The 27,968-nt window shown below is 44.6% G+C and overlaps 2 protein-coding genes and 1 long non-coding RNA gene across 6 annotated transcripts in view; 2 read left to right on the top strand and 1 right to left on the bottom strand.

The window, feature by feature from the left end:
- Window positions 1-17,075, top strand: part of USP3 (ubiquitin specific peptidase 3) — a 211,991-nt gene extending 194,916 nt beyond the window's left edge. For all 4 annotated transcript variants that reach the window (XM_060005816.1, XM_060005817.1, XM_060005815.1 and 1 more), the window contains 4 exons: window positions 12,981-13,099; window positions 14,299-14,412; window positions 14,572-14,639; window positions 15,935-17,075. In XM_060005816.1, the coding sequence (XP_059861799.1) occupies window positions 12,981-13,099; window positions 14,299-14,412; window positions 14,572-14,639; window positions 15,935-16,100 (467 nt within the window). In that variant the 3' untranslated portion in view covers window positions 16,101-17,075. The remainder of the gene's footprint in view (window positions 1-12,980; window positions 13,100-14,298; window positions 14,413-14,571; window positions 14,640-15,934) is intronic.
- The window catches only part of LOC132420934 (uncharacterized), a 61,295-nt gene extending 35,422 nt beyond the window's left edge, over window positions 1-25,873 (bottom strand). Inside the window, exon 1 of the long non-coding RNA XR_009518471.1 lies at window positions 25,787-25,873. This is a non-coding gene — a long non-coding RNA (uncharacterized lncRNA). The remainder of the gene's footprint in view (window positions 1-25,786) is intronic.
- On the top strand, window positions 22,072-26,448 carry FBXL22 (F-box and leucine rich repeat protein 22). Its single transcript, XM_060005828.1, has 2 exons — window positions 22,072-22,736; window positions 25,777-26,448. Exons 1-2 carry the CDS (start codon window positions 22,402-22,404, stop codon window positions 26,120-26,122), a joined length of 681 nt encoding a protein of 226 aa, XP_059861811.1. The 5' UTR covers window positions 22,072-22,401; the 3' UTR covers window positions 26,123-26,448.
- The last annotated feature ends 1,520 nt before the right edge of the window (window positions 26,449-27,968 follow it).

Here is a 27,968-nt window from a genome sequence, read left to right as displayed (position 1 = left end):
CTATTAATCCCTTACTGGAGACATGATTTGCAAATATTTTTCTCCCATTCTGTGGTTAGTCTTTTCACTCTGTTGTTAGTGTCCTTTGATACACAAAAGTTTTTAATTTTGGCAAAGTCCAGTTTATCTAATTTTTCTTTTGTTGCCCCTGCATTTGGTATCATATCAAAGAAATCATTGTCAAATCCAAAGTCATGAAGCTTTTCCCTTATATTTTCTTCTAAGAGTTTTGAATTAATTTTTGTTTATGGTATTAGGTAAGGGTCTAACTTCATTCTTTTGCATGTGGATATCCAGTTTCCCTAGCACCATTTGTTGAAAAGACCGTCATTTCCCCATTGAATGATCCTGTTGCTCTTGTCAAAATTCTATTGCCCATATATTTGAGGGTTTACTTCTGGACTCTGTATTCTCTTTCACTTTATGTCACCACTACAGCTACGTATGGAACAATTTCCTCTGAAAGAGCCCTGAAAACTAACTTTATGTCAGTACTACACTATGGCTTTGTAGTAAGTTTTGAAATCAGAAAAGTGTGAGTCCTGCCAACTCTGTTCTGCTTTTTCAGATTGTTTTGGCTATTTGGGATTCTTTGAGATTCCATATGAATTTTAGAATGGGCTTTTCTATTTCTGCAAAAAATGCCCCTGGGACTTCTACAGAAATTGCACTGAATCTTTCTACTTCTATCGGTGGTATTGTCATGTTAACAATATCAAGTCTTCCAATCCATAAACGTGGGATGTCTTTCCATTTATTTAGGTCTTTATAAAATTTTTTTCAGCAGTGTTTTGTAGTTTTCAGTACAAATCTTTTGCCTTCTTGAGTTAATGTTTTACTAAGTATTTTATTCCTTTTAAAAATGCTATTATAAATGAGACTGTCTTATTTTTGGGTTGTTCATTGTTAGTGTACAAAAACAACTGATTTTTTGTGTTGATTCTGTATCCTGTAACTTTACCAAATTGGTATATTAGCTTTAGCAGTTTGGTTTTTTATTTTTAGAGTTTTCTACATAAAAGATCGTATTATCTGCAAACAGATAATTTTACTTTTTCCTTTCAGTTTTAATGCCTTTTCTTTTTCTTGCCTATTTGCTCTGGCTAAAATTGCCAATACTATGTTGAACAGAAGTGGCAAAGGCATCTTTGTCTTGTTCCTAATCTTAGGGGAAAAGCTTTCAGTCTTTCACCATTCAGTATGATGTTTGCTTTGAATTTTTCATACATGACCTTTATCATATTAAAAAAGTTGCCTTCTTTTCCTAGTTTGAGTGTTTACATGCTGATTTTTAAATGTGGAAAATTATATTTTTCCTTCCTATGTATATAATCCCATTCCCCACCTCCCCCTCCTTCCCTGCAAGGTTACAGCTTTTCACACAATGCAACAAATACTTGCTGATGGAAGTTCTTGTAATTTCAGCTTCAGAGATTACAAGACCATAGTGATCAATCTAAAGGGATTCACAGTACAAGCCAGTCTGTGGTATAGTCAGTGCTCTTGTAGCTAGAGATGTGTGACTTCGGAGGTCCCTAAGGGCAGCATCACTCTAAGTTTAATATTTGTTACTTGCTTCAGGAAATAAAAGGAGGAACCATCCTTGAGATAAAATAGCAAGTTGGCAATGTAGTATTAACGAAATCTATTAGGACAGGGTTAAGAAGGAAGGGTCACTTCCCCTGGAGGTTGGGAAAGGCTCAAAAACAAAAAAAACCAAAACGTGAAAAGTTGAGTTGAGGAGAGGCAGTTGTGGGATGTACATTCCGGGTATTGGGATCAGGGAGCAAAGGTATACTCAAGAACACCTGCAGGGAATTGTACCAATGATCTTTTTAGTTCAGTCTCCCAAGACAATAGAAATAAAAACAAAAATAAACAAATGGGACCTAATCAAACTTACAAGCTTTTGCACAGCAAAATAAACCATAAACAAAACAAAAAGACAATCTACGTAATGGAAGAAAATATTTGCAAACAATGCAACCGACAAGGGATTAATTTCCAAAATATACAGACAGTACATACAACTCAACAACAAAAAAACAACCCAATTGAAAAATGGGCAGAAGACCTAAATAGACATTTCTCCACAGAAGAAATACAAATGGCCAATAGGCACATGAAAAGATGCTCAACATCACTAATTATTAGAGAAATGCAAATCAAAACTACAATGAGGTACCACGTCACACCCGTCAGAATGGCCATCATTAAAAACTGTACAAATAACAAATAGTGGAGAGGGTGTGGAGAAAAGGGAAATCTCCCACACTGGTGGGGGGAATGTAAGTTGGTGCAGCCACTATGGAGGACAGTATGAAGGTTTCTTAAAAAACTAAAAATAGAGTTGCCCTATGATCCAGCAATCCCGCTCCTGGGCATATATCCAGACAAAACGATAATCCAAAAAGATACATGCACCCCATATGGCAGCACTGCTCACAATAGCCAAGATGTGGAAACAACCTAAATGTCCATCGACAGATGAATGGATAAGAAAGATGTGGTACATATACACAATGGAATACTACCCAGCCATAAAAAGGAACAAAATAATGCCATTTGCAGCAACATGGATGCAACTAGAGACTATCATGTTAAATGAAGTAAGTCAGAAAGAGGATGACAAATACCATATGGTATCACTCCTATGTGGAATCTAAAATATGACACAAATGAACCTATCTGCAAAACAGAAACAGACTCACAGACATAGAGAACATACTTGGGGTTGCCAAGGGGGAGAGGGTTGGGGGAGGGATGGATTGGGAGGTTGGGGTCAGCAGATGTAACCTTTTATATATAGAATGGATAAATAATAAGGTCCTACTGTACAGCACAGAGAAGTATATTCAATATCCTATGATAAACCATAATGGAAGAGAATGTAAAAAGAATGTATATATACATATAACTGAATCACTTTGCTGTACAGCAGAAATTAACACAACATTGCAAATCGACTATACTTCAATTAAAAAAAGAAGAAGAAGAAAAAAAAGAATGCATGGGGATTCCAGCTCAAGACAGTGACACAGGAAGATTCTGAGCTTAACTCCTTCCATGGACACACCAAATCTACAGCTACGTATGGAACAATTTGCTCTGAAAAAAACCCTAAAAACTAACAGTGACTCCTGCACATTGGGCAAGTAAGAAGGGAACCACATTGTAGTGGGTAGGAGAGGCTGAGACACAATCTCACCATAAGCCCACACCCAGGGCAGCAACCCACATAAGGAGGGAACTCAAAACCCAGAGCTCCTCCCTTCACCAGGCACCCCACCTTTTAAGACCTGCACTTGAGAAGCGAGGCCTCAAAACAGCTTTGAAAACCAGCAGGGCTTGCATCCACCAGACCCACAAGACTCAGAAATGGCTCTTAAAGGGCTTGTGCACGGACTCGCTCGCTTTAGGGGCCCATGCAGAAGCAGACCTTTGAAAAGCACCGAGACTTTATGTGAGGCTTATTTGCTGACCTTAAAAGCATCAGCCTGAGGGGCAGGGGCCGGCTGAGATACCCTCCAGGGATGGAGGCTGGTGGTGCCATCTTCATGCTCTCCCTTTGCCTTGGTAAAACCTGCCGGAGCTGCGGGGGGGGGGGGGGGGGTGGTGGTGGTGGTGGTGGGGTGTGTGTGTGTGTGTGTGTGTGTGTGTGCGCGCGCGCGTGCACGCTGCTTAGGGTTGCTGCCATCTTTACACTCCTTTTCTGTTTTGCTCCAGACAGCAGGCACCATCTTCAGGCTCTCTGCCATGCTCCAGAGCACCTGGAGGGGAACTTTCACATGCATCCGGTGCCCCAGTTTTGGCAGCTCCCGTCAGGGGATGCCCCTTTATCACCTGGCTCTGGGGGCCAGAGGGGCTTACATTCATTCCTGCATCCCATGAGACTATGACAATGGAGAGACAGTTCTTGGCAGACTGCCATCCCCACAGCATTGCACAGAAAACAGACAGACATGCCCCGTCTTTCTGAGGCTTTGCTTGTCCAGGAGCTTTGGCCTGAGGGGCAGGCTTCTGGTCTGGCGCAGTTCTAGGGGCCTACAGAGTTGCTCTCAGGGAGTGGAGGCCAGCAGATGCAACCTTTGTGTTCTAGCAAGGCTAAAGCCTTGCTCTAGCTCACCAGTATCTTCCAGAAAGGAGCTTATACCCTTGTCTGGCACTCGGATTTTTGTAGCTGTTGTCAGGGGACACCTTTACGTCACCTGGCTGTGGTGGCCAGCAGGGCTTATGCTCACAGGTCCCAGAGGACTGTAACCAATGGAGAAAGAGCTCTTAAACAGCTATCACTCTCCAGGCACAGCAAGAAGCAACAGACTTAGGAGCTCAGCCTTTCTCTGAAAGAGGCCTATATGCTTATCATCATAGCTGCAGCCTGAGGGGTAGGCTTCTAATTAGACACACACCTAAGGGCTGACTATAATCCTTTCCAGAGAACCTGGAGGGTGGGTGCTGTCCTCTCCTTCTGCCGTGCTCCGCAGTTCCATTATATCCTGAAGGGGAGCTCTTAGACATGTCTGGTGCCCCATTTTTTGTGACTGCAGCCCATGGGATGCCCCTTGACTGCCTGTCTCTGGAGGCCACGGGGGAGGGACTTGTGTTCCTGGGTCCCACAGGACTCTAACCATTGAAGATAGTGCTTGGTAGGCTACCACCTCCAGGGCACTGCACAGACAGCAGACTAAAACCCCAAGTCTTCCTGTAAAAGAGGCCAATTTACTTTTCCTGGAGCTTTGGCCTGAGAGGCAGGCTTCTGGTTTGGCACACACCTAGGGGCTTATAGAGGTACTCTCAGGCAACACAGGCCAGGGAGGTCATCTTTGCACTCTCCCTCTGCCTTGCCACAGCTCACTGGTATTTCCCAGAAAGGAGTTTATACCCTCGTCTGGACCCCAATTTTTTGACTCTGGTGGGAGGGACACCTCCAGCTTTGAGAGACAACCAAGAGCTAGGGCATGGTTGAGCAATATGGTTCATCTCCTACACAAAGTCCACTCCTTCAAGACTGGGAGAGGTGGCTGTGGTATCTCATGCATAGAGTCGAGCAAAATGAAGAAACAGAGGACTATGTTCCAAATGAAAGAACAAGATAAAACCTCAGACAAGAACCTTAATTAAACAGAGATAAGTAATTTACCTGATAAGGAGTTCAAAATAATGGTCATAAAGATGCTTACCATCTCAGGAGAAGAATGGATGAACGACAGTGAGAACTTCAACAAAGAGATAGAAAACTCCCATCAGGACACATAATTAAAGTGTCAGAAGTTAAAAACAAGGACAGAATCTTAATCTTTCAGCAGAAACTTTGCAGGCCAGAAGGGAGTAGCACAATATATTCAAAGTGCTGAAAGAAAAGAATTTCCAACAGGAATATTCTACCTGGCCAATTTATCATTCAGAATTGAAGAAGAGATAGTTTTCCAGACAGGCAAAAGCCAAAGGAGTTCATCACCACTAAACTGACCTTACAAGAAGTGTTAGACTTCTTTGAGCTGAAAATAAATGGCACTAATTAGTAACAAAAACATAAAGTATAAATTTTACCATTAAAGGTAAATATATATAGTAAAGGTAGTGGATTAATCAGTTAGAAAGCTAGTATGAAGGTTAAAAGACAGAAGTAGTAAAATATACAATAATTAGTTAAGAGATACACAAGATAAAAAGATGTGACATTAATTATACTCTAATAAAGATGTTAAAGATGTGATATCAAAAACATAAATGTGGGCAGGAGGAAATGGAGCTTCAGAATGCGTTTGAACTTGTTATCAACTTAAAATAGACTGTTACAAGTTTTAAGTCTAAAATATATTATGTAAGCCTCATGGTAACCACAAAGTAAAAACCTACAGTAAATACACAAAAGATAATGAGAAAGGAATTTAAGCATACCACTAAAGAAAGTCATCAAACCACAAAGGAAGAGAGCAAGAGAAGAAAGGAACAGAGAGGAACTACAAAAGAGCCAGAAAACAATTAACAAAATGGCAGTAGGTACATACCTATCAATAATTACTTTAAATGGACTAAATTCTCCAATCAAGAGACAGAGCAGCTGAATGGGCTAAAAAAATAAGACCCATCTATATGCTGCCTACAAGAGACTCACTACAGATATAAGGACACACAGAGTGAAAGTAGAGGGATGGAAAAATATATTCCATGCAAATGGAAACCAAAACAAACCTAGGATAGGTATGTCAGACCAAATGGATTTTAAAACAAAGACTGTAATAAGACACAAAGATGGGCATTATATAATGATAAAGGGGTCAATACAACAAGAGGATGTAACGTTTGTAAATATTTAGGCACCCAATATAGGAGCACCTAACTATATAAAGCAAATATTAACCAACTTAAAGTGAGAAATAGACAGCAATACAATAAATAGTGGAGACTTTAATGCCCCAATTACATCAATGCATAGATCATCCAGACAGAAAATCCATAAGGAAACACTGGCCTTAAATGACACATTAGATCAGACAGACTTAACAGATATATACACAACATTCCATACAAAAGCAACAGAATACACATTCTTCTCAAGTGCACATGGAATATTCCCCAGGTAGATCATATGTAAGGCCACAAAATAAGTCTCTCTTTTTTGGTCATACTGTGTGGCTCATGGGATTTTAGTTCCTAGACCAGAGATTGAATCTGGGTCCTTGGCAGTGAAAGCATGGAGTCCTAACCACTGGACCACTAGGGAATTCCCAAAACAAGTCTTAATAAATTTAAGAAAACTGAAATCATATCAAACATCTTTCCCAGCCATGATGGTATGAAAGTAGAAGTCAACTACAAGAAGAAAATTAGAAAAATGACAAACGTGGAGATGAAAACAACTTGCTACTGAACAACCAGTAGGTCAAAGAAGAAATCAAAAGAGAAATCAAACAGTACCTTCAGACAAATGTAAAGGGAAGTAAAACATACCAAACTTATGCGACACAGCAAAGGCAGTTGTAAGAGGGAAGTTCACAGCAATAAATGCTTACCTCAAGAAACAAGAAAAATCTCGAATAAAGAACCTAACTCTACAGCTCAAGGAACTAGAAAAATAACAAATGATATCCAAAGTTACTAAAAGGAAGGAAATAACAAAGATCAGAGCAGAAATAAATGAATTGGAGACAAAAAAGACAACAGAAAAGATCAATAAATCTAAGAGCTGATTCTCTGAAAAGATAAACTAAGTTGCCAAACCTTTTGCTATGATTTACCAAGTAAAAAAGAGAGGACTGGGAATTCCCTGGCAGTCCAGTGGTTGGGATTTTGTGCTTCCACTGCAGGGGGCGTGGTTCAATCCCTGGTTGGGGAACTAAGATCCCACATGCCATGTGGCATGGCCAAATAAATAAGTAAAATCATGTATTAAAAACTATTTTAAAAAAGGACTCAAATAGATAAAATCAGAAATGAAAGAGGAGACATTACAACTGATAACCACAGATATACAAAGGATCATAAGAGACCACTAGGAACAATTACATGCCAACAAATTGGACAATATAGAAGAAATGGATAAATTCCTAGAAACATACAACCTACCAAGACTGAATCATGAAGAAACAGGAAATGTGAACAGACTGATTACTAGTAAGGAAATTGGACCAGTAATCAAAGCCTCCCAACAAACAGTAGTCCAGGACCAGACAGCTTCACTGGTGAATGCAACCAAACATTCAAAGAAGAATACAATCCTTCTCAAACTCTTCCAATAAACAGAAGAGGAGGGAACACTTCCAAACGCATAAGGCCAGCATTACCTGATACCAAAGTCAGACAAGGACACCACAAAAAAAGAAAGTTACAGGCCGGTATCACTGATGAACATAAACACAGAAAACCTCAAAAAAATATTAGCACACCCAATTCAACAATACATTAAAAGGATCATATACCAATGATCAAGTAGGATTTATTTCAGGGATGCAACAATGGTTCAGCATCTGCAAAGTCGATCGATTTGTTTTACCACATTTACAGAAATGAAGGATAAAAATCATATGATCATGTCTATACATGCAGAAAAAGATTTGAGAAAATTCAACATCCATTTATGCTAAAAACTCTCAAAGTGGGTACAGAGGGAATACACCTCAACATAATAAAGGCCATATATGTCAGGTCACACAGCTAACATCATACTCAATGGTGAAAAGCTGAAATCTTCTAATATCAGGAACAAGACAAGAATGCCCACTTATGTCACTTTTATTCAACATAGTATTGGAAGACCTAGCCAGAGCAGTTAGGCAAGAAAGAAATAAGGGCATTCAAATTAGAAAGGAAGATGTGAAACTGTCACTATTTGCAGATGACATATTATATATAGAAAATGCCAAAGACTCCACCAAAAAAACTGTTAGAATTAAATTCAGTAAAGTTGCAGGATACAAAATCAACGTACAAAAACCTGTTGCATTTCTATATGTTAACAGTGAGCTATCAGAAAGAGAAATTAAGAAAACAATACCATTTACAACCACATCAAAAAGAATAAAATACTTAGAAATAAATCCAACCAAGGATGTAAAAGACGTGTACTTGCATATACATCATTGATATTATGTATAAAATAGACATACTGTATAGCACAGGGAACTCTACCTAATGCACTGTGGTAACCTAAATGGGAGGGAAGTCCAAAAGGGAGGGGATATCTGCATGTGTATGGCTGATTCATTTTGTTGTGCAGTGGAGGCTAGCACAACATTGTAAAGCAACCATACTCCAATAAAAATTAATAGAAAAGACGTGTACTTGGAAAACTACAAGACAGTGATAAAAGAAATTGAAGGTGACACGAACAGATGGAAAGATATAGATACACTGTGCTCACAGATTGGAAGAATCAATGGTTAAAATGACCATAATACCCAAGACAATCTACAGATTCAGTACAATTCCTATGAAAATACCAATGTCATTATTCACAGAACTAGAACAAATAATTCTAAAATTTGTATGGAATCACAAATGATCCCGAATAGCCAAAGCAATCTAGAGAAAAAAAGAACAAAGCTGGAGGTATTATGCTTCCTGATTTCAATCTGTACTACAAAGTTACAGTCACCAAAACAGTATGGTATTGGCACAAACACAGACACATAGATCAATGGAACAGAATAGAGAACCCAGAAATAAACCATGCATACATGGTCAGTTAATTTATGACAAAGGAGCCAAGAATATGCAATGGGGAAAGGACCGTCTCTTCAATAGATGATGTTTGGAAAACCAGACAGCCATATGTAAAAGAATGAAACTGGACCACTATCTTACACACAAATTAACTCAAAATGAGTTAAAGAATTGAATGTAAGACCTGAAACCCTAAAACCCCTAGAAGAAAACATACACAGTAAGTTCCTTGACCTCAGTCCTGGTGATGATTTTCTGGATCTGACTCCAAAAGCAAAGGCAACAAAAACAAAAACAAGTGGGACTACATTAAACTAAAAAGCTTCTGCACAGCAAAGGAAATCATCAACAAAATGAAAAAGCAACCTACTGAATTTGCATCATATATCTGATAAGGGGTTAATATCCAAAATATATAAAACACTTGCACAACTCAATAGCAGAAAAAAACAATCTGATTGCAGTCGACCCTTGAGCAATGAGGGGGTTAGTCCACGTATAATTTATAGTCGACCCTTCATGTCCACAGTTCTTCTGCATCCATGGATTCAACCAACCTCAGGCCATGTAGTACTTACTACTAAGTGTGTATTTACTGTAAAATACATGTATTTATATAGTAGTAAATACATGTAGTATTTACTACTAAAAAATATCTGTATGAGTGGACCTGCATAGTTTAAATCTGTGTTGTTCAGGAGTCAGCTGAAGGGGGCTTCCCTGGTGATGCAGTGGTTAAGAATCCACCTGCCAATGCAGGGGACACGGGTTTGAGCCCTGGTCCGGGAAGATACCACATGCCACAAAGCAGCTAAGCCTGTGCACCACAACTACGGAGCCTGCGCTCTACAGCCCATGAGCCACAACTACTGAGCCCACATGCCACAACTACTGAAGCCCGTGCACCTATAGCCTGTGCTCTGCAACTGCAACAAGAGAAGACACCGCAATGAGAAGCCCGCTCACCACAATGAAGAGTAGACCCTGCTCGCCGCAACTAGAGAAAGCCCGCACACAGCAATGAAGACCCAACACAGCCAAAAATAAATAAATTAAATAATAAATTTTTAAAAAGTCAGCTGAAGGAATGGGCAGAAGATCTGAATAGACATTTTTCCAAAGAAGACATACAGAGGGCCAACAGGTATATGAAAAGATGCTCAACATTATTATCAGGGAAATAAACATCAAACCCACAGTGAAATACCACCTCACACCTGTAAGAATGGCTGTCATCAAGAAGACAACAAATAACAAGTGTTGAGGAGGATGTAGAGAAAAGGGAACCCTCATACACTGTTAGTCGGGATTGTAAATTGGTGCAGCCACTATGGAAAACAGTATGGAAGTTCCTCAAAAAATTAAAAATAGAACTGCCATATGATCCAGCAATTCCACTTCTGGGTATTTATCCAAAGAAAACAAAAACACTAATTTCAAAAGATATATGCACCCTCATGTTCATTGCAGCATTATTTACAATAGCCGAGATATGGAAACAGCCTAAGTGTCCACTGATGGGTGAATGGGTAAAGAAAATGTGGTACGCACACACACACTCACTCACTCACATGCACAATGGAATATAATTCAGCCTTGAGAAAGAATGAAATCTTGGGACTTCCCTGGTGGCGCAGTGGTTATGAATCCGCCTGCCAATGTAGGGGACATGGGTTCGATCCCTGGTCTCGGAAGATTCCCACATGCTGCGAACCAGCTAAGCCCATGTACCACAACTACTGAGCCTGTGCTCTAGAGCCTGAGAGCCACAACTACTGAGCCCACGTGCTGCAACTACTGAAGCCTGCGCGCCTAGAGCCCATGCTCCACAAGAGAAGCCGCTACAACGAGAAACCCACGCACCACAACGAAGAGTAGCCCCCGCTCGCCACAACTAGAGAAAAGCCCGCGTGCAGCAATGAAGACCGAACGGAGCCAAAAAGAAAAAAAGAAAAAGAATGAAATCTTGCCATTTGGGACAACATGGATGTATCTTGAGGGCATTGTGCTAAGTGAAATAAGTCAGACAGAGAAAGACAAATACCATATGATCTCACTTATGTATGGAATCTAAAAAACAAGCTCATAGATAAAGAGAACAGATTGATGGGTGCCAGAATCGGGGTGGAGGGTGGGTAAAATGGGTCAAAAGGTACAAACTTGCACTCATAAAGTCACAGGGATGTAATGTATAGCATGCTAACTATAGTTTATACTGTATTGCATATTTGGAAGTCACTAAGAGGGTAAATCTTAAAAGTTCTCATCAGAAGAAAAAAATTTGAAACATATATGGTGACTAAAGGTAACCAGATTTATTGTGATCATTTTACATATATACAAATATTGAATCATTATATTATACAACTGAAGCTAATATAATATGTTATGCTTTATAAAGTATGCTTAAAAAAAGAAAAGAGTACATGGGCCTCTGGCTACATGCTGGCCTGTGTAGAACCCGGCCCACATCTAATCCCTGCTAGACCTTGCCCCACTAACTCCCCTGAACGGGGTCTTTCTCACACTCCCTCTAGTGCCAAGGCTGACTATGACTTGAAGACTCCGAGCACAGCGAGAGTGTTGCCTTTCCTTATACGCTAGGTCTGTGCTTGCAACCCAACTTCTCAAACCAAACAGTATATTGTTTAAAGATGCATAAATGCATATATATGGAACATAAAGACAAGCCAAGAAATGATTAAACGGAGGTCAGGATAATGACTACTTCTGGGGTTGGGGGAGGGTTGACTGGGATGAGGCACTCAGGAAGCTCTTAACAGGGCTGCCACACAGGCCACCCCCTGAACAACTCTAGGGGATGCCATTCACGTAAACTCTGGCTTCTCAAGTACTAGAGTCCATTTCCTTACTGGAGTGGTGAGTACACAGGCATTCATATTTCTCTAAAAAAATAATGTATTTATTCTCACAGAACAATACATACATTTTATTGATACATGGACTTCTGAATATATTACTAATTTTGCCAAGCTTTGGCAAACTGTTTCTATAAAGGGCCAGATGGTAATGTTTTTAGGCTTTACAGCAAATAAGGTCTATGTCACAGCTGCTCCGTTCTGCTGTTGTAGTGTAAAAGCGGCCACAGAGTATATAAATGAGTGGGTGTTGTTATGTTCCAAACTTTATTTACAAAACCAGGTGGCTGGATTTAGCTTGGGGCCAAAGTTTACCGAATCCCAGATTACACAGTTAAATCTTTAAAAGAAAAAAATATAGCTGTGGTTTATCTAGGGGATTCTGAGCAGTGTGTGAAGCAAAGGATTCACTGGAGATATATAATAGGAAGGTCAATAATGCAGCCTTCTGTAATGTATGTTTATTAAGTTATGACTGAAAATGTTTGAGGTAAACTTGACATTTTTATGAACTTGGGGCTTTGTCCTTTGTTATGTAAGATACTGAGAGAAAATTGCTCTTTGAACCTTGATTTCATTAGGGAACCATTTTTATCAGAATTATCCAGATTAATTCTTTTACTAATAATGGTAAACCCAACTACAGTAATACCATCTGTCATGAACTGATCATCATCAGATTATTAGACATGATGCCAGGCACATTATACATGTTATTTCTCTTCCTCACAACAGTCCTTCAATGTAGACTTTTTTTTTTTTGGTCTCCATTTTGCAACTGAGAAAGGCTGACTCTTCTAAGGTCAAATAGCTAATAAAGCTGAGATTTGAACCTGAGTTGTTCAGCTTCGAAGTTCATAGTCTCTTCTTCCTACAGTACACTGCCTCTATAAAAGACATCCTGTTTTAATGCTGCCCAAATCAATTTGGTTTTAGATTGTCTTCGCAGTTTTACCGACTTAGAAGAACTTGATGAGACAGAGTTATATATGTGCCACAAGTGCAAGAAGAAACAAAAGTCCACTAAAAAGTTTTGGATTCAGAAACTACCCAAGGTAAGTGTTGAGTTTCAAATTATAATGCAGTTTTGAGGGGAAAAAATGCTTATGATTGACTGGAAGACAAATTATTTTTCTAACTTTATACTTATATAATCTGTTCTGCATTGGTCTCTAAGGGTTTCAGTAAAACTAAATACACCCTTTAAGAATTCATAAGTAAATATGTCCTAATCACTATTTACAATGTGTGGAGGTTTTTTTTCCCCCACCATGCCCCTAACAAGCACTTCTCTGACACCATGGGTGTCCTACAATTGAACTCAGTTCTAACACTATCTACCCAGAGTTAGAATCAGATTCCACAGGGTAAGGGCGCAGTCCCACAAGATCACCCTCCCCATCAGACACCAGTCACAAGCCCAGGTTGTTACTTTGTGCATTATGCTTCTCAACTACAAACTACAGACTGAGGGTTCCTGTGACCCTTTCCCTGGACTTCAGACACCAGTCGCAAGTCCACATTGTTACCCCTCCTTGTGACCGACTAGTTATAAATCAGAGGTTCCCATGACCCCCTCCTTGGGTTCTATTAATTTGCTAGAGCAGCTCACAGAACGCAGGAAACCCGTTTGCTCACTAGATTACCAATTTATGACAAAGGATGTTAAAGGATACAAATCAACAACCAGATGAAGAGATACAAAGGGCAAAGTCCTGAACAAAGGAGCTTCTGTCCTCATGGAGTTTGGGGCCCAGCATGGTGGCACGTGGAAGAGCTCTGGTTCCCCAGCCTAGAAGCTCTCCAAACCCTTTGCTTTGGGGCTTCATTACACAGGCTGACTGATTAAATCACTGGCCACTGCTGATCATTCAAACTCCAGTCCCTCTCCCCTCTTGGGGGTCGGAGGGGGTGGGACTGAAAGCTCCAACTCTCTCATCTCTTGATTTTTTGGTTCTTTTGGCAACGAGCGCCCATACCTCATTAACATAAAAAGACACCTTCATGGCTCTCCTCACTTAGAAAATTTCAAGGCTTTTAGAAGCTCTGTGCCAGGAAAGGAGACAAAGACTAAAAACATACTGTTATATATCACAGTACCACAATAAGGTATTCATGGAAGAAACTAATATCAAGAATCCAAAGAAAAGCTGGTAGGCCACCTAAAATATTATTTCAGAGACATTAGTACCAAGTAGCTAATTTTGATTGAAAGGTAAATTGTTTATAATTTTTGTCTTTATCTCTCATCCAGGTGCTATGCTTACATTTGAAAAGATTTCATTGGACAGCATATTTAAGAAACAAAGTTGATACATATGTAGAATTTCCCCTGAGAGGGCTAGACATGAAATGCTACTTACTAGAGGTAAGGTAATTACCTTTGTTAGCCTGGTGAAAAGATGGCTTTTCGGTAAAATTAAGTCTTCACAAATAGAGGGTAGAGGTCACTGAGGTAGGGAGATGCCGATGTCATTGACCACTGCTCCTAACTCAGTCCTGGGATACCTTCTCCCTTGTTCTGTAGCCTGAGAACAGTGGCCCGGAGAACTGCCTCTATGACCTTGCTGCTGTGGTGGTGCACCATGGTTCCGGGTGAGTATGCCAGCAGGCTTCTCAGGGCTGGGGATACAGAGTGACGACCCACAATTTTGTACCACTCCCGATGACTCTCCCCAGACCCCCTATACTAGATTCAGATTCATTAAAGTGCATGAAGTAGAACCTTCCTTCCATCTTGGTGGGAAAGAATATTCCTGAGGACGTTGCAAAGCATGAAGAGAAGGCACATGAAACCAAAATGGAGAAGGGTTCATTTGAGCCCAGCATTCGGAACCAGTCTGTTGTTCACAAAATCCTGAGTAGTCTTTACTCCAGAGCTGTTGATTTCCTTGGCCAGTTGATATTTAAATGGGGGGAAATGGGGGATTATCTAGAATAACTTTACTTCATGTCATCTACTCTAAAGGTGCATTTCTTATTTTGTTAAATGACACTCTCGACTACTTTTTCCCCCTGAAGGTCTGCATTAGGGTATATACCTTGTTTCTGGTCCGCTTGAGAATGGCAGTTTTACCTTCAGACTTGGCAAACCGCAACCCATGTTGAAAATCCTTTTCCCTCTGAACTTTGTAGACATTGCTCCACTGACTTCACCGTTCATAGTTATAAGTGACAAGTCCACTACGTGTCTGATTCTCATTTGTTTGTTTTTTCCTTTGGACTTGAGAAATTACATCAGATGCATTTCTCTTTGGTAGTTGACAGGGGCACTCTTAAGTCTGATGTCTTCAGCTCATGGAAATGTTGCAAGGGTTTTTTCTAGCAGTTTATGAAGGTCTCTATTCTATCTACAGGCTTTCTCCTACCCAGGAGGACTGACTCTGGGGTTCCATGTGTGAGTGGGTGGGTCATGCTGAGAGAGAAAAGCCTTTGATGGCCAAAGTAGGAGGGAAAGTGCTTCCCTGGAGGCAGATTTCTGTCTTATGCTCAGGTTTCCTCTAAGACTTCCTGGTCCTCAGTTTTCCATGTTTCCATAGGCTTTGACCTCTGCTTGTTAGGTTGAGAGCTCCCTCACTGTTTGGTTTCTCTGTTAATCCAGTACCATGTAAACACTGCTTTGTGTGTCCTAAAAAATCCTCAATTTCTGGTCAGTCCATGGCACTCTTCCCTGTTTTCCAGTGTCAATATATTCCTTGTCATTTCAATGAGTTTTGAGAAGATAAACACATGAGCCCAAGCAACTATCTTTAATTACAAGCCTCTAGGATTTATTCTCTAATTACAGTACTTATTAAAATTTATTGTCTACCTGATAATTTATATGGTTGCATAGATTCTTTTGTGATTTCTGTAGTCTTTTTCTTTGATCATCTGACCTTTCCTTACAGGGTCGGTTCTGGACATTACACAGCATATGCAACTCACGAAGGTCGCTGGTTCCATTTCAATGACAGTACTGTAACACTGACTGATGAAGACACCGTTGTGAAGGCCAAGGCCTACATCCTTTTTTATGTGGAACGCCAGGCCAAAGCTGGGTCGGATAAACTTTAATACCTCCTCCAAATCATTATTCGTCAACTATACCGGACAAACATTTCCAATTTTCCATAAATACTTGATCCAAGATTTAATTTCATTATGCACTTTTCAGTTTCCTATTTTGGGTTTAGTTTTATTTTGTCAATGGTAGTGACTTATTGAACATGGGCACCAACTAATTTTTTTTTTTAGTTCTACCAGAAAACCTCAGCAGATATTTTGATTTGCTGCTTTAGTTGTAATAATTCAGTTTTTATATGTAGTTTCAAGAACTTAGTTCTATTTGACTTTTTTATATTAATGTTCAATTCTCACTTTGAGGCACACTTACATCAATGCATTGTTACTCTCACATGCTGAAAGGAAGATACGTTCCTGATTGTGAAGAGCAACGTAACCACCTGCTGCCTTCTCACAGCTGTAACGGAGATCAGGTTGGCTCAAAATCAGGGATCATGTGTGCACGTAATTTGTGGCCCACGAGATTTCAGTGACTGCTCAGTAATCATTCTCTTTGCTTGTAAAAGATAACTGAAAGGGCATCATTAAGTAGACCAGGTAATTGCTGCTCTTCGTATCTCTCAGAGCTGCACTAACTAAATTTGTTGGTTCAGTTGTAACTATGTTGCAAATTCAAGAATTACCTTTTTTTTTTTTTGATTTTGGGGTATTTTCATGGAGATAGGAGTACTGAAAACTCCCAGGAAGGCCAAATACACTTAAGTGTTTAAAAAATTCCATGACTCGGCTACATGTTATCCAGGTGTTATTTATCCACTGCCATGAAACCATAGCTTCTGTTCGCCTTTTAGAGTCAGCACCTAATTCCCTGTTAGTTGTAGCACCGGGATTAACTGCATGTCCACTGTAGTCTTACTTCTTACTTGGTCACCTGAGGTTGAGATGCTACCCTCCAGAGTTGATTCTGACCATCACCTAAACGTCGGGTAATACTGTGGGGTCTGCTTCCACAGAAGGAAACGAAAGTCTTTACTAGTCTAAGTTTTAACAATTCTCATTGGCCCATCCTCATAGCAGAGCAATTGAAAATATTTTCACTTTGAATAAGTAGAGTTTCTATTGTTGAGGTTAGTAGTCTGTTTTAAAATTTTCAAGAAAAGGGCTTCCCTGGTGGTGCAGTGGTTGACAGTCTGCCGATGCAGGGGACGCGGGTTCGTGCCCTGGTCCGGGAAGATCCCCCATGCCGTGGAGCGGCTGGGCCCGTGAGCCATGGCCGCTGAGCCTGCGCGTCCGGAGCCTGTGCTCCGCAACGGGAGACGCCACAACAGTGAGAGGCCCGCATACCACAAAAAAAAAAAAAAAAAAAAAAAAATCAAAAAAATAGGCACCAGCACTATTTAGATTTAACTCAAACTGAAATCTCGCACCAGAATCCCATCTAATGAAGGTAACTGTGCTTTCTGCAAGCGCTCCAAGCCAGCCTGTGGATCTTGGGGTGCTGGTGGCATGATGTGCAAAGTAATGAGAGAAAAGGAAGGAGCTCCAGCTAGGCCTGTGGGATAGGACCAGGCACATTTTCATGTTCATTTCTTGTCCCAGTCATTATTTTCCTCCCTTCCCGATTCTCTACAAGTTGTTACAAGGGGCAGAATGTATTTCATGTTAAGCCAGCCAACCAGACTTTTTGCTATTCTTGTTTTTCTGTTAAAAGAAAAAAAATAGTCCAGATAATTTCTTAAGTGTATGAATGTAAAAGAAAGCTGGGTGGCTCTCCTCCTAGGTTGGATGTTTGCAGTTGCAGGAGCAGATGTGCTCTATTTCCACTTTAATATTAGCTGGGTAAATCCCACATTTTCTCAGAGCAGAACACATCTGCTATATACTTTAACTAGAAGCAAATTACAATTATGTTTAAACTTATACTGTCCAATACAGCAGTCACTGGCTACATATGGTTAGTTAAATGTTAATTAAAAATAAATTAAGAATTCAGTTCTCCAGTCACACTGGCCACATTTCAAATGCTCAGCAGCCACACGTGGCACAGGACCGCCCAGGTCTGGGACAGTTCCACCGTGTGAACCCTCTCAGACAGCACTGGTCTGCACTTTCACTCCAGAGAGAAAAGCTCTGCCATCGTGTTTAAGTCTTACAACTTAGAGTGCCTAGAATTAAGAGGGAAACATGTATTTAAAACAGTTCACAATGTTAAATCACACAGGTCGAGCCATGTGAAATTCTATTGGACTGTTTTTGATCTACAAAAATGACAGTTTCACATAATTTGATCTACTATATCAGTGCATTAACACCACATGTCATTGAACTTGAAACGTGCATCTCCTCTGATCTCGCTCCTATGAATCCAGGCTCTTTTGTTTAGAAGGTACACAGCTGTAACTTCTAACATTTGCACTTACATCATTAGTCTCTGGACAGGCAGCAGTTGTAACTCCAGCAAGAAAGCCTCGGGCAGTGTTGATGGAGGAAAGTGGCCTTTATACCGCATGGAACTTAACAACAGACTAGACTACTTTGTTGGGGAAAGTGGTCCTCACACAGGCAACACTGTTGGCTTAGGAAATGAACGCATCTCCTCTCTGAATTCCGTAGTGTTTTTATTTCTTGATTTTACTCCAGCAGACACGTCTGAAGGGTATCATGAAGGGTCTTTGGAAAAGTGACTGGACCCGTGTGAACTGTCCACTTGAACCCCAGCGATGTAAATGTGCCTCTCTGTATTTTGACATTTTTAACTGTGCAGCTGTATCACGCCTATTTCAAAAGCTCTTCGTGCTCTTCGGGGCTCTCCCCCTGTGCCGTGTTGTCTCTAGCGTGTTTGTGGCTTCTCGCTCAGAGAGCAGCGCTGAGGCAGGGCCTCACGCCGAGTCACAGGGCTCCTCGGAACAAGAAAACTTTCTCAGAAGTCCTCCCACACAGGTGGGTGACAGAAACAGTTTGTGGCAACACAAATCTCTCTCCATGGTGGAGAAACTTTTGCTTATCCACTGTATTCTACTCAGTGTCTAGTGATGACAAATGTAATAGAATAAAACCAGTAAAGTATATGGGCCCTGGTTAAGTGTTAAATGTGTGTCTCACCTGTGGAACCTGCTCAGCAGCTTGGTTTCCGGGGTTGGGGGCATATTTATTTCTTACAGCCAAACCTCTTCTTCATTGGTTTAGTGTATGTACATAAGTCTATTTAGATATACTTATCCCACTTCCACCTCCACCGTCCCCTAAACTTTCTCACATCCCCCCTGTTGCTGAAGTGGCCTCTTCACACAGGCCCTGGAGGAGCTCCTGAGCAAAGTCCGTTCCTGCATCCAGGGCATGGGTCCCACGGGATGAGCGTATGGCCGCAGGAAGGTGCCCATAGCACAGGAAGGGGTGGGCGTGGGTGGCGTCATGCTGTGGTCCAAGGTCTGTGCATTGCCTCACTGGGTGCAGTACCTTCCCCCTCAGGTCTGTGAAGGACTCCAGACTGCCCTCTGTGAGTGACGGTTGTGTGTGACGTAATCATTTCCACTAAAACCTAGTCTGTGTGATGCTGAGAGGATTAACTGTGCAAGTGACTGATTTCATTTAAGTTGTAATCACATCCCTTTTCTGCTTCACCAACCTGAACTGTTTTATGGAAAGTATCATTAAAGATCTGGTCTCTTTCCTTTTGACTATTATTTCTGAACACCTTTCAGTGGAGCATAGTAAGTGATGATGTACTTAGCTCAAGCTACAGGCCGTTAGAGTCAGTCAACAGGTAGTAGTAGGTTTTTACAGACCCCTCGCCATCTGGGGCTGCTGGTGCACATGGGCCCAGACGGAGTGACCTGGAGGGGCAGGGGAGGGGGGTGGTGGGAGAGAGCCTCTAGTGCCTGCGTTCAGGTCCTGAGGGAGAGCTCGCCCGCAGTGAGTGACTTCATCCTGTCTTTCCCTGTGACACTGATTTTATAAAAACGAGGCCCACTTGACTCCTTTGGAACCAGACTCGACTCTGAGGAACTAGGTTTGGGGCTCCGAGCAAAGGATCGCCTTTTAAAGCCAAACAGGCAAACAAGTGCCATTGTTAAAAAATAAATATTCTGCTTTACACCCCTCTCCGCCCCCATGTCCCCTGCAAACAAGCAAAAAAATCAAGACCCACCCTGTGTCCACAGCCATCGTTTTTCTGTGTTACTTATTTGCCTGTTTCTATCAGTCTTCTGAAACTGAAGACAAAGGCGCCTGCAGCCCAAATGGTTTTGCCTCCAGTTCCCATGTCACACGTCTCCTTTTGGCAGCTGTGCTGTCAGAGGCCATAGCGGCTACTGCTGCAGCCCCGGAGCTGAGCTCCACAGGGCGGAAAGGGAGGAGCTGGGAGGAGCTGCTGCCACAACCCCCAGGCCGCAAGCCAGATCCCTCCCTGCAGGCAGGCAGGCACAGGGACCCACCCTGCATTCTGGGGTGCTCCCTACAACCCCGCGGGACGAGCAGCGAAGAGGCCAGGCTCTGAACGTTCACCCTGCCCACCTTTTGCTGTTCGAGCAGAGCTGCGGGAATGCAGCTTGGAAGCCATGAGGAACCACAACGACTCTCCCCTGTGGCCAGCACACTTAACACGGCTCTGCCTTTTAGGAAGGTGAAAGAACCAACTACTTCCAGGAATCAGCCCTCTAAAAAGTACTGGTTTGGAAAGGATTTGGGAGTGAAAGTGGAGATAATAAGGCTTTCTAGTAAATCCACCTCTGGTGCAGCAGTACCGTTTCAGTGGGTGAGTGTAGCTAGAGCCCAAAGAGGGACTCTGGCTGTCAGCTTTAATTTGAACAATTAAAACGATTAGCTTGAAATATGAGCAGTTCCTAGTTAACCTTTCCTTGAGAAACACATCTTCCTTTTGGCTGTTTATTGGTTCATGTTTTTTTTTAAGGAAAGTCACCCCTTCCACTTTACCTTGGCAGTGGCCGGGTACCTGAGGCACAGGGGACCACTGAGACCGGCTCCTCAGAGCCAGGGTGCTGGCTAGAATGCCTGCTTTCTCCCCTAGGCTGCATTCTGCTTTTACAGGCAAAGCTGCACCAGGTCTGATTGAGCCTTAGTTCCCGAAGAGGGTCCGCCCTATGTGCCTCATCTGTGTTACTCCACGCAAGTGGAAACAAAGTATTCCCATTCCTTCCCATTCTAATTATGTGGGAAAAGGGACAAAGGTAACCACTGAGGTGGTGTTCCCTGGTCCAGGAGAGGAAAAATGGTTCCTCATCTCACTACTGTAGCCCACAAACCAACCAACCAACCGGTACACAGAGCTAGGCGTTCACAGGAGGGGAAATGCGGTAGGGTCTGGTGAATGATTGGGACTGAAGCAGTATTAGAAAATGGATCCATGGACTGAGAAATCTGTTACTTTAGGAAGGGAGAACTTAATGAACAACCTCCAGGCAACCTGCCTAGCAGCTTAATTCCAGGAGCTAAAAGCATCCCTCACAAGGAGGATGGTGTGTGGCAGGCTTAAAGGGCAAAAGAGTAAAATACTTCAACTTAAAATTGTTTCAAGCAGTTCTGTATTAAGAGCTACCTCATCCATCCTGACATTTGGGGAAATACAGACTAGACACAGCGGGACATATATCTGGAAAAATGTAAAGCCAAGTAAACTTAAGTTTAAAACGTGACACACACAGAAGAACCTTGGAGAGATAAGCTACTTAAGACAAATCTTTTATGGAAAAGCTCAGGGTAAAAATACAGCCAACTGGGAGACCAAAGAAATCCCTGCGCCTGGAGGAGAGCAGCAGGATTTGAAGGTAGCTCAGCCTGGAAACCATCACTACTGAACAAAGTGACAGAGGAAAGCTTCTGCTTACACCTCTGAGCACAAAACCGTCCCCCTTAGCTCTTCATAGACAGCAGTCTTCTTCCTACTAAGAGGAGAGCAAAAGACTCATACTGATGTCCTAGGAAACAAAAACAGATCCTATGTACAACTAGAGTCCCTCCCAGTGAGTAGAGACTGCAAGCCCAGACAGAGGTGGTCCAGCCAGCACCACAGATGAAAATGCCAAAAGAGCTCTCCGCCTAACACCACGGTCAGCTAAAAGGAAAGAAATCCCTTTTAGGGAAGCTATTTAATTTCAATACGCTGCTTTTCTGCCAGGATTTTCAATTCCTCGGAACATAAGCCGAGCCACGGACTGCTGCACGTGTGTCTGGGTCTGGGCTTCCCCGCCTCTTCAGAGCAGCAGCACCAGTTGTTGGCCAAAAATAAACACCATTCCTCAACCATATATGTCCACCGGCCCCGGAGCTGGGGAGGAGGAGCAGGAGGTAGGTCAGGACCCCGGGCTCCAGCCACACTCCGTGGCTGCCGTGCACCATGCACATCACCCAGCTCAACCGGGAGTGCCTGCTACACCTCTTCTCCTTTCTGGACAAGGACAGCAGGAAGAACCTTGCCAGGACCTGCCCCCAGCTCCAGGACGTGTTTGAGGACCCCGCGCTGTGGCCCCTGCTGCACTTCCGTTCCCTCACAGAACTCAAGAAGGACAACTTCCTCCTGAGCCCGGCGCTCAGGAGCCTCTCCATCTGCTGGCACTCCAGCCGCGTGCAGGTGTGCAGCATCGAGGACTGGCTCAAGAGCGCCCTCCAGAGGAGCATCTGCAGCCGGCACGAGAGCCTAGTCAGTGATTTCCTCCTCCAGGTGTGCGACAGGTAGGCCGCCTCTGAGCAGCGCTGGCATCCAGAGCTCTGGGAGGCTTCCGGGGGTCAGGGAAGAGCCAATTACAAGAGCAAGACGGCTTTGCTTCGGGGAGCCTCAGACTAGGCCCAAGGCTTAGACCCTCCAGGCCTGCCCACTGCGCAGTCCCCAGAAGATGGATAAAATCCTGGGGGAAACGGGCACCAATCCTCCTCTTAGCCTCACGGGTCTTGGAGCTGCTTCGGCAAAGAGGACAAACTTGGCTTCAGCTGTCCCTGTGTTTCAGGCGGCTGTCTTCCCTGGCAGCCGTTAAGTGCTGGGTAGGTCCAGCTGGGCCTTCATTTTCAAGGTCAGGCTCCAGGAAGAGGTTTCTAGATTCAGCCATCAGCTCACCCCTACGATTTGCCCCTAGCAAGCAAACCCCAAGACCTGTGAAATGTGGCTGAGGAAGGAGAGTTAGGGTGCTTAGCCCTGGGTTAGCTGACCAAGCCAGGCTCCAGAAGTAGGGGTGGTGATAATGGTTTCCTTATTAGAAACTCACTAATCCTCACGGTACCTGAAGGAGAGAGTGTTTTAGCCTAAGTTTCAAATGAGCAAACCGGAACTCGTGACAGGTTGTGTGACTTGCCCCGGTCTAGGATTGCCGGATATTAGCAAATAAAAACTCAAAAGGCCCAGAGAAATTTGAATTTCAGATAGATGGAATAATTTTTTTGGTGCCTGTCCCAAATACATCCTGTATTTGACCTGTCAACCCCACAGAGGCTTAGCCATGGGTTAGACTCCCTTCACAGTCACAGCCTCCTGCCTAGAGCAGTCCATGCAAGCACAGACTCTCACTGAGACTTTACCAGTCCTGTCCTAGCCTTTGAGGAAAGACACCCCCTTGTTTACTAACTACGTTCAGTCAGCTTGCTGCCACCCAAGTCTAACAGCTGCTATATTCTCTGGCAGCCCAACAAGGAATGGGAGGAAATAGTGTAGTGGCCTCGCCCCCCCCCCTTTTTTTTTTTAAGGCAAGAGAAGAAAACAGAAGATGGACTTGGGGCTGGTCCCTGATGGGACCATGACATTTTGATGAGTTTAACAAGGCCCAGAAATCAGACTGGAGGGCGATATGTATGGGGTGAAAAGCTTGCCCCGGATCTGCTGCATTCTTGTTGTAGGGGAACCAGGTTTAATCCCCCAAACCAGCAAGGTGTGGACTGGACCTCCAAGGCCACTGTCTAGGTATGGCAATGGTCCCTAGTGTCACCAAAAAAGCAAAGGGCTCGGGGCTGAGTCCCCCAGTTCTGTTACTGTCCAACCATGTGACCCCAGCCCAAATATTTAAACACTTTCAACCTCATTTGTTTATCTGTAAAATGGGATAAACTACCTTCTCTCACATGCTGAAAGGATTAAATGACACAGCAGCACCGGCACATAGTAGGTATCGATAAGTATGCAAGAAATCTACACCTGGCAGTCAGCTGGGGAGAGGGGTTGTGAGAGGAAAGCTGAGGATGGCTGGGCAGGGAGGGAGCTGGCTTTTTCTTTCTCTGGTTTCTTCCTGCATCAGGATTATTTTAAAGGTTCTTACAGGAAGGGATCATTTAACAGCCCTGGGGCTTAAACCCCTACCTAATCCTTACCACCACCTTGAAAGTAACAGTTTCTCTGCCTGACAGATGAGGAGGTGGCCCAGCAAGGTTCGGACATTTGTCCTGGGTCACACAGCAAATATGTCACAGGCAAGTCACTTGAGCTCCCTGAGCCAGTTTCCTCATTCATGAAATTGGGGGTGGAAGGTTGACATGAAGACTTAGGAAGTTGTGTGGACTTGGGAAGACAGGATGCACTCGGCGTGTGGATGTGGCCATGACCAGTCTTTTAGTTCCTCACCTCCTTGCTCAGGAACAAGGGAGCTGAGCTGGCCCAGGCAGGTGCAGTCAAGGGGCAATGGGGGAAGCTGATGGGGAGAGGGAAACCCCCTGTGGCCCGACTCCAGCTCCCTCTGGCTACAGGAAGCCAAGGCCTGCACCGCTGAGACAGGTCCTTCTGGACTGGAAGCGGTCTGGTCCTGCTTGCTCCCAGGAAACATGGGTTATGATGGCCTACGGAAGGTCCTGTACAGGTTCCAGATACCCCAAATCTCGCTTAATCATCACAGTAGCCCCACTGGTAGGCATTATTCCCTCCCTGCCATCCACTCCCAACACACTCCCCCAGGTAAACTAAGGCTCAGCGAGTGACTTAATCAAGGTCATGGCGCAAATAAGCCAACTTTGCTCAAATCTTTTCCCCCAGCAGTTGCTGGTAAGGTTGGGGCAGACAGCCCCCCCCCCCCGCCGCCCCCAAAGCTTTCTGGACAAGCTACCTGTATCCCTGATTGTACCCACCTCAGGCCTGGGTCTAGCTACCTCCAGATCCTGGCCTGTGACAGGCTGGCATCCCACTGGAGATGCAGTAACTGTCTCAGTCAACTGAGCTGAAACCAGGGCTCTAGAACTCAGAGCGACTACTCAAGAGGCGTGCCCCGATGGCCTCACGGGTTGGAATGGGCCTGACTCTAAGCCACCCCACAGGAAACCCTTCCTCTCTGCACCGTCCTGCCAGGAGCATCAGGGCCTCAGCTTGAAGCTAGACCGGAGCGGTCACTCCGCACCGCTTTCCTCACCCCCACCCAAGGCAACAAGTCTGAAAGAACCAAAGAAACTGTAGCCGACCCTCCTTGGAACCAGCATCGCCTATGTCCACAGCAGGGCCGGGGCTTGGGCTCCTGGGACTAAGAGCCCAGGCAGATTAAAGTAAGGTGGGGTGGAGTGGCAGAAAGAACAGGGGACATGGGACAGAAGCCCCGGTTCAGATCCCGGCATGTCACCGCGGGCAAGTGCCCGAAACTCTCTGGGCCCGTTCCTCCTCTATAAAAAGCGGGAGGGCCTGCCCGGTCTCCCAGAGCTGGCACGGGGACCAACCAGGGAGCTAAGGGGCGTGACCGGGGGCGGCCGCACGCTAGCACGCTAACCGCACCCTCCTCGGCCCCGGCCCATGGTCACCGCGTTCTCTCCGCAGGTGCCCCAACCTGGCATCCGTCACGCTGTCGGGCTGCGGCCACGTCACCGACGACTGCCTGGCGCGTCTGCTGCGCTCCTGCCCGCGCCTGCGCGCGCTGCGCCTGGAGAACTGCGCGCGCGTCACCAACCGCACGCTGACGGCCGTGGCGGCGCACGGGCGGGCGCTGCAGACGCTGCACGTGGACTTCTGCCGCAACGTGAGCGCGGCCGGCCTGCGCCGCCTGCGCGCCGCGTGCCCGCGCCTGACTCTGCGCGCCGAACACAGCGCGGCCATGATCCCCGACCAGCTCCCGCGCGGCCTGCGTTCGCCCGGCGCTGCCCTCCGCAAGCAGCTTCTGCGCTAGGCCGGGCGGGCCGTGTCTGGGACACTGGCCCTGGGCCTCAGGGCTGGAGGAGTGGCCTGCATTGAACAACAGTCCCTAGACAGCCGCCACATCCTCAGCCAAGACGGGGATACGAGCGCCTCCCGCACATTACGATTTTATACATTGGCTCAGTGCAAGGTTTGATGGCCAGATGCTTGAAAAACACTCTGGTGTTTCTCACTAAACACCAGCACCCTTCCCTGTCTCCCCTAAGCACCCGGTTCTCCGCCTGGCGCTGCGCGGGAGCCCTTAGCCCATACTCCCCGGCTGAGGTCGCAGTTGGGGGGGGGGGGTCTAAATAACAGCCGTGGCCGCTCGGAACTACCCGGGGGCGCGTCTCCGTGCCGCACCAGCGGGAGGAGGGGAGGCACCCCGGGCGCCGGGCGCTAGAGAGCCATCGAACGGGTTACCTAGAGGCTTTGCTCCGCGCCGCCCCCCCGCCCCCCCCCCCCGAGCCCGGTAGCCTTTCATCTGTCAGATGCATTCCTAGCAGTGACTGCAAACGCGACTCTAGAAAATTCGCTTGTTGCTGTGATTCTTTCATAAACTGGATTGTTATCCTTATTTTATACCGTTCTCCCATCATAAAGGGAAACAATCATTGGAAAAACCCAAAGTAAAGACATAAAAGCAGCAGACCTGGTTAAATCCTTGGTTAACGAAGCCATTAAAAGCAATGCAAAGTTAAATTTTTACCTGCTACATTTGCTGAACGTGGGCGCACGCCTGGAGTTCAACTTCAGGGCTTTAGTCACTGGTGCCCCACCTTTAGCCACCAAAGGAAGGGCTCTCAGCCATCCTGCAGCCTCCCGGTTCTAGGTACACGGGGAAAACTTTGGGTAAGTGGGGAAAGGAGGGAGAATGGTGGAGTAATGTGGGTGATACTCACACCCTGGCTCCTCCCATCACCAGCTGAGTGAGATCAAGGCCCTTTAACCACCTGAGGCCAGGTGTTTCTTCTTTGTGAAAGGGGCTCCTGATGCCTACTCACTGGGCTGCACGCCACAGGCCTGCAAGGCCTGCACTTGTCCAGCTTTAAGACTGAAGAAAGAGCCCAGAGTCAGCAGCAGACACATCAATGGTTTAATGGATGGAGGAATCTTACATGTCTGAAGCAAGGCCCTGGAGTGACGCCCCACTGTGCGCAACTGATGGTGGGCAGGACGAGGTGGCAGTCCTCGCTTGGTGGGGGGGAGGGGAGATTACCGGTTATAGGGGAATTGATGTCAGGTGAGCTCATTAGTTTCGAGGGAAACCAGTGGAATGGCACGCCCCTCACCACCCCTTTGATAAGAACAGCCTCAGCTGGGGCCTGGGACAAGAACAAAGGAAGATCAGTCATGTGTGTAAGGTTTAGGTGAAACAGGCACTGGTCAGGCAGGGGATGTAAAGAGAGCAAGAGAACAGCCATCTTGAGAGGCCTGACCACACACATGGGTTCCTTAATTCGTTGCTCCAATATTGGGGAAACAGCAAGGAAAAAAAGACATTCTCATGGAGCTTATGTTTTACTGGGGGAAGAGACAGTAAGTAATTGGTGTATAAGGAGATAAGTACTGGGGAAAAGGGAAATACAGGGTGAGAGGATATTTGGGAATTGCTGGAAAGGAAAAAGCAACTTAAAAGAGGTCGACCAATGTAAGCCCCATTGAGAAGGAGGCATTTGAGAAACGAAGTGGGGGAGAGAACGGTGCAGAGTCTGGAGGAAAATATTCCAGACAAGAGGCAACAGCCTCCAGCACAAAGGCCCCAGACAAGGAGCATGACTGGTGTGTTATGGCTGGAACAGAGTGAGTGAGGAGGAAAGGTAAGCAGGAGAGGTGAT

Source organism: Delphinus delphis, chromosome 2, assembly GCF_949987515.2.
Source record: "Delphinus delphis chromosome 2, mDelDel1.2, whole genome shotgun sequence".
In the NCBI taxonomy this organism is placed as follows: Eukaryota; Metazoa; Chordata; class Mammalia; order Artiodactyla; family Delphinidae; genus Delphinus; species Delphinus delphis.
Note: the sequence above shows the minus strand (reverse complement) of the source record. Positions and strands in the feature narration are given on the sequence as shown.

Coding starts and splice junctions, on each gene's coding strand:
- FBXL22 (XM_060005828.1), top strand. CDS start 22,402: ATGCACATCACCCAGCTCAACCGGGAGTGCCTGCTACACCTCTTCTCC. Junction 22,737..25,776: donor CTCCTCCAGGTGTGCGACAG/GTAGGCCGCCTC, acceptor TTCTCTCCGCAG/GTGCCCCAACCTGGCATCCG.